This window comes from Galeopterus variegatus, unplaced genomic scaffold (assembly GCF_000696425.1).
Source record: "Galeopterus variegatus unplaced genomic scaffold, G_variegatus-3.0.2 Scaffold2696, whole genome shotgun sequence".
Classification (NCBI taxonomy): Eukaryota; Metazoa; Chordata; class Mammalia; order Dermoptera; family Cynocephalidae; genus Galeopterus; species Galeopterus variegatus.
The window spans coordinates 215,081-221,437 of record NW_007728807.1 but is presented as its reverse complement, the minus strand read 5'-3'; the positions used below and the strand labels follow the sequence as shown (position 1 = coordinate 221,437).

The 6,357-nt window shown below is 54.6% G+C and overlaps 1 protein-coding gene across 1 annotated transcript; it reads right to left on the bottom strand.

The window, feature by feature from the left end:
- Positions 1–1,515: 1,515 nt before the first annotated feature.
- ADCYAP1 (adenylate cyclase activating polypeptide 1 (pituitary)) lies at positions 1,516–6,132 on the bottom strand. The gene is made up of 5 exons (XM_008582686.1): positions 6,047–6,132; positions 5,599–5,709; positions 3,534–3,647; positions 2,949–3,047; positions 1,516–1,851 (listed from the first exon to the last, which is right to left on the bottom strand). The coding sequence occupies exons 2-5, from the start codon at positions 5,706–5,708 to the stop codon at positions 1,662–1,664; spliced, it is 513 nt and encodes a 170-aa protein (XP_008580908.1). The 5' UTR covers position 5,709; positions 6,047–6,132; the 3' UTR covers positions 1,516–1,661.
- Positions 6,133–6,357: the final 225 nt, after the last annotated feature.

Genomic DNA, 6,357 nt, shown 5'->3' with positions numbered 1-6,357 from the left:
GCTGCTTGATCTGGTTGCTGGGTGAAAGTTCTTTTGTTTATAAAGATTACTCTATATGTTCAAAGAATTGACAGGAAACAGACATGCTTTCTTTATCCGACAAGGATACAAGGATAGGTTCTCAGGGTCTGTTGGAGCTTGCTTACCTCACTCTTGACCACAGATATAAGATAGTACTCATACATATGAAGATGAGGTTTAAATGATTTATCAGTTAGTAAAACTGAACAACATGGGAACACTACACATTCTAATATGACAAAGGTTGGTTTTATGAAATATATTTTACTAAGCAATAAGCCATAATGTAGAAAAATACATTTTACCTACAAACTCAATAAACAAGAAACAAAAGGTTCATATTTAGTGCATAATTACTGAGTGGTAGCTACACAAGTGTTCCTAAAACTTACAGTAGTGCTTGCATCAAACAACAACAACAAAAAGTAAGAAGCATTCACACGTTTAAGAGAAGTGAATGAAAAATGGTAAACGGTACTTAAACAGTGCAGGAGGGTAGGAAAGAGAGGTCTCCAGAAAACCCACAAAGGAAAAGGGTGGCTCTTATAGAGCTGGGTTCAAAGGGAAGGATCCTGGCCATTTCACAAGATGAGAAGCATGGACAGCACTGGAGAAAAACACATTGTACTTTGCATCCATTTCCAATACCCAGCGCCCAAAGTCAGGCAGGCAGTGGACCTACCCTGGGACTGGACTTGCCAGCTTCCCACACCTGGGGCAGCCTCAAACCAGTCCCCTCCAGGGTCCTACTGCTTTATGCTCTGCTCCTTCCAATATACCTTTATTTCCTTCACTTTGTTCCAATTGCCCTAAACGTGGGATATTAGGTACCCGGGTGAATCAGGAAGTACAGAAAAGAGAGCTTTGTACCCAAGCCTCCCTTCTCTGTACAATCCCTCAACTCTTCCCCCCAGGGAATGGTGAGCATTCTAGGGAGAAGCACAATTTGGATTGAGCTGTTGTTCTATCAGGAGAATTTCCTTCTGGGCTGAGTCTGAAGAGAGACAAATATACATAAAAGTAGAATCAAAGAGAGCAGAAGTATTGGAATTGCCGCCTAGCCAGGGGAACAGTGCCCAGTTGAGTTAGGCAGGGATTGAAGCAGCCTGCCTCAGAGACTTGCTGGGAGAGAAAGCCCTTCAGCAATTCTCCAAATCATTACTTCAAAGTCTCCCTGGAGCAGGCATCATTGTTTATATACAATAGCAAATGGTCAGTATTAATATCTTCAGGCCTTTCATGGATAAAAATACTTTCCTTATAATTCCAGTTTACAAAAATAGGAGTAATATTCAAAACAATGATTGTCTATTTTTCTATTTATTTTATATAAAAACATAAACAGCTCAGGCAAATTTTCAATCCTTGTGCACACTTTGTATGAATTGTTCTCTATTATATATATTCTTAATATATATTTATAATATATATCAATAATTGGTCCACAAAGTATATCTGTGCATTCTCTAGTGCTTTGTAAAAAGAAAAACAATATTATTATCAAAATATTCATTTAATGGCTTTACTTCATACATAAATACATGTTTGGATAGAACACATGAGCGATGACTTCAGTCGGTTTGGAAAACGACTTTTCATTGTGTCAGGGTTGTATACACAGGGTAGCTGGTAACTCTTCGCTACAAATACGCTATTCGACGTCCTTTGTTTTTAACCCTTTGTTTATACCTTTTCCCTAGGACAGCCGCCAAGTATTTCTTGACAGCCATTTGTTTCCGGTAGCGGCTGTAGCTGTCCGTGAAGATTCCGTCCGAGTGGCGCTTGGAGAGCGGCTCCGAGTCGTTGTCCTCGCCGCCGCTCAGGTTCCCACTGCAAGGAAAGGGGTCGGGAAGAGGGTGGCGGGGCGGGAGACACAGATTCAACAGCTGCGGGGACCAGGCAGGCCCCACCCCGCGAGGGAGCCTTCCCGGAGCGCACGGGGCTGGCACTGCGCACCGCGCCGCCTTCCTCTGCCTGGGAGCGGCCGCAGGGGGTGCTGAGACGGACGCCCCCAGTTCCTCCCTCGCCACCAGGGTTTCCTGGCACTAAGACCTGATGGAAGGGGCCGGGTGTGAGATCCGGGCAAACGGCACGCGATTTAAGCCTAACCTTTCTCCAAAGTCTGCCCTTTGAGATTTGATTATCGTCCGTGCGTTTGCGCTCAATGGTCCTAACTGTCCCTCTCACCCCCGACGTACAGAGAAAATAACCAAAGAGCCCTGCATGTCCGGTTGGCTGCTGCGATTCCGAGTCAAACACCAGCACTCCTCTCCTTCCGCACGCCAAGTTGAAAAACGTGATAATAATATAAGTCGACAGGCTGTGGGCAATATTTTTCACCGCATGAATTATTCATTGCGAAAATGTCATCTGTTTTCCCTTGGGCTGTATTAAAACGTTGCCTTCTGCTGAGATAGGCTTCACGCAAGCCCTGTGCTCTGAGTTTGTCTGGCGTGAGCAAAAACTGTTTCCCTAAATGTCCAAATTTGATGATTTATTTGTTTCCATTTGAATTTACAGTAAATGCACTGCCCACCCCTCACCCCACCCCAAAAAAGTCCTGCTTAGGGGAAATTATAGCAAATTCTCAAACTAAGCTTGATGGTTTCGAATGACTGGAGCGTTTTATTTGGTTTCTCTTTCTTTTCATTCAAAACGGATCAGACACCCCTCTTCTCCCGCCCCCTTTCTCTCTCCCCGATCTCGAGCTCTCCGGCCAGTTTTAAGGTACCACTTCAAAATCTCCGCCTGATGCTGGCGGCCAATACAAGACCCCGGGCCCCGAAGCACCCTCGGCCCCACGTGCACGCAGGGACGTAGAAGCCGCGCCGCCCGCCCCGCGCGCGCTCCGCACCGACACCCACCCCGGCGCTCGCGGGTTAACCCTTTCACGTCCCGCGCCGGTTCACTCATTCACGAACTCTTACCCCACGCCCTTGGCCACGAGCGACTGCAGGTACCTCCTGGCGGACAGCTGGTCCAGCACTTTGCGGTAGGCCTTGTTAAGGATCCCGTGGGCAACATCTCTGACAGGGAGGCAAAGCAGGCGCCCAGGGTCACTGACTGTGCCCGCAAGTGGCCGCTGGAGGACCCTTGCTGGGCGCGTGCCCCCCTCGGCGTTCGAGGAGGCTACGGAGAAACCCCTAGAGGCACAGGCTCGCAAATAACTCTTGGGACGTTGCTGCGAGTTGAACGCTAGGATCGGGAGTTAGTTCTGGCCTCCGGGAGTGGCAGGTGTGGAGTGCAGGCTTGTGACTCCACTCACTGACAATCCTTCGGCCACAGGCTTTTCGGTCCCCACGTGGCCCTCAGGTCCACACAGACCCCCAACCCCCACTACGAATTTTCTGTCGCTCCCCTGGGATCCAGCCAGAGAGAAGAGAAACTTGAGGATTTTTCTGAAAATGAACCCACTGGGTGAGCCACCACCCTGGCCCTCCCGTCCCCTGAGCCCCCGCCCGGGTGCGCAGCCCGCGCCTGCGGCGGAGTCGGGGAGTCGGCGCGGGTCGTACCTCCGGGCTGCGGGGTGGTAGAGCGCGGAGGCGGGGCTCCCCACGCCCTGCGGGTCCGAGTCGTACAAGTCCTGCAGCGGGGCTCCGTCGTCGTCGTACGCCTCCTCCTCGGGCCTGCGGGGTGGCCGGGGGACAGAGGAGTGGTCAGCACAAGTCCCTCCCTAGCTCGGCGAAGACTCAAAGAAAGGGGCTGTACTGACTTCCCTTCTTCCTACAGGTCCCCCACGGAGAACTGTCTCTTCTTCCAGGACGGGGACGGGGGTAGAGGTAAGGAGAAGGGAATGGCCCTCAACAGAAATTCCTACCGCGCCAGGCGGTTCGCCCAGCCCTGCTCTCGTTGATAGAGGGGAGCGTCCTCAACGAGCAATAGCAAACTGAGGCGTCTCGGCCGACCGCAAGCACCTGGCCACTGAAAAGGACCGCCTCCCTCCCCGCCTGGCGCCGGGGCCTCTCCAGGTAGCCACCGGCAGGGACAAAAAAGGCCCGAGGAGACAAGGCGCTGGCCAAGGCAGAGAGCCGAAGCGAGAGGCCGGAGCGGAACGGAGAGGACGGGCGCGTGGAGTGCGCGGCGGCCAAGCCCGGCAGCCAGCGCCACCCCAGCCTCCAAGCCCAGGGGAGCCCTTCCCCTCGCAGATGTAGGTCACGGAGAACCTCCGGCTTCTATTTTGGGCTGGAGAGGATCTGGCAGGAACATGAATAATAGATGCCCCTAAACTTAGCCGGTTCGGCGGCGGTTCACTCTTTGGTGTGCCCGTGCCAGCCGGAGCCTCTCACCCAGGGAAAGTGCCAGGCACACGGGACTCTGAAAATAGCTAGGGATGAAATCAGGGGGCTTTTAAATCCACGAAATAAATAGTTGGCGTTAATCTGTTAGCAGTGGCGGGGCCCCGTCTCAACCCAGGAACGCAGGGAAAGTGTCAACAGAGGGCCGAGAGCCAGCGCGCTCCCGGCGACTTCACAGTCGCCCTCGCTTACCGCCTCCATCCTTGTATAGGACGGGAAAAGGTGGGTCAAAACACCCCCTCGCTTTGGGCCGCTGGAGAGACTCGGGATGCGACAAGTGCAAACAGCACCGCCTAGGCGGGGTGCGGGTCGTGCTCCGTTACTCCGCTCGTCTTCCAGCTTCGGAGACCCGGGCCGGGCCAGCGCGTCCCCCCGCACGCCCGCGCCCAGCCTTTCCTCTGTGACGCGCCTCAGCCCTGGCCCTGGCACCCCGAACCACGAGTCTTTCCAGGCACTTCCCGCCCTGGGCCGCGCCCGATGCTGGAATTCTAATACGGGAGCCAGAACCCATCTCTCCGGCCACATCGCTGGTCAGCGGCCCTCCAAGACGAACGTTCTTGGGCGCCGCGCCAAAGAGCGCTTTTGCGGGCAGCACGCGCGCTTCCACCGCCCTGCGCACGGGCGCGCGGCTCTGCGGCCGTGGCCGGGAACCCGGCAGCGCCGACCGCTTAGAGACCAGGGATTAAGAGAACAGGCGGGGTTCCTCGGGTCCTGCCAGCCTGCCTGCTCTCTCTTCCTCCCTCACAGTCTCATTCACGTCGCTCTTCCTCAAACACACCCGGCCAACACCCTCCCTCCCCAGGAAAATCCGGGACCCAAATGCAGTCGGGACACGGATCGTTTGAAAGAAAGCTCTTCTGGGGAAAGGATTGGAATGAGGTGAAAAGGAAGGGCGGAGGACAGGGAGGGACACCCCGCCCCGACAGTCCAGAAGAAGCTGTAACAAAGCCAAATCCGAGGGAGCTCCGCGCTCAACCCGGCCTGGCTCCTGGAGCCCAAGTTCTTTTTTTTTAAAAAAAAAAAAAAGTCAATCCGTGGTGCCACCGGGCCCCTCCCGCGGGCCAGGCTGGGGGAGGGGAGGTTTCTCTGGCGGCTAATTAGAAGGTTACTCGCTCGACCCGGGCCCGGGGCTGCCTAGGGCTGGTGGAGGCGCACCGAGGTCCCGGGCTGGGAGGTGACGGGGGACGATGCTAGTCGCCTAGACCCAGGGAACTGCAGGAAGGCCACCGCAAGGAGGCGTGCGGGGAAGGGCAGCCCCGGCTCCAGCTCGGTCAGCACCTACCTGATCCCGGGGAACCGAAGTCCGGCGGCGGCAGGTGAGCAATAGATGCTGCTGTGCATTATGATCCCATAGACTAGCAGGGTCAGCCTCGCTCCGTTACACATGGTCATTCTGCGCAGTATGTGAAAGAGGGCACGCGGCCGTTAGAACACCCCTGGCCTTACACCCTCCGACCCCAAGAAACTCCCTGAGCTGGGGGAGGGACGGAGCCAAGCTCCGGCTCCCTGCAGTAAACACCATTAGCGACAGCCGGCGCGCGCCCTAACACTTCTTGCTTGCTATCGTTAGAAAAATATATATTCGTATGCCCAGCGCCCGATAACCAGCCAGACCTGGAACGAAGGAAAGCTAACTCTTACCCTGATGCCGTTCGTGGCGAAAGAATCAGCAGTCAGGTGAGTCGTTTGGTTTGCTAAGATTTTTTTCCCCCTGACCATTCAACTCTTACCGCTGCTAGGAGAGGCTTTGCTGCCAAGTGGGACAGCGAGCAAAGGGCGCCTTTAAGTTTCTGCGCTGGAGTCACAACCCGAGAGGCATCACCGTCTGGCGTTCCTGGCTGAGGAGAAGCCGCAGAAACGAACAGTAGCAGCAGGAGGAGCTGGAGGACTTGTTTGCTGAGGCTAGTATTCTGTGCAAAAGTTTGGAGACACACAGAACTAAGAGGGAGCGTGACACCGAGAGAAGGGGGCGAGGAGAGATGAAGAAGGAATAAAGAGGAGGCGACGAGCTGGGGCGGGGGGAGGGGGGAGCAAAGTGGCT

Excerpts from the sequence above, each read along its gene's own strand:
- ADCYAP1 (XM_008582686.1), bottom strand. The coding sequence starts at position 5,708 with ATGACCATGTGTAACGGAGCGAGGCTGACCCTGCTAGTCTATGGGATC. Across the intron at positions 3,048-3,533 it reads TACCACCCCGCAGCCCGGAG|AGATGTTGCCCACGGGATCC; the intron begins GTACGACCCGCG and ends CCTCCCTGTCAG. Across the intron at positions 1,852-2,948 it reads CTCGTGGCCAAGGGCGTGGG|TGGGAACCTGAGCGGCGGCG; the intron begins GTAAGAGTTCGT and ends CTTTCCTTGCAG.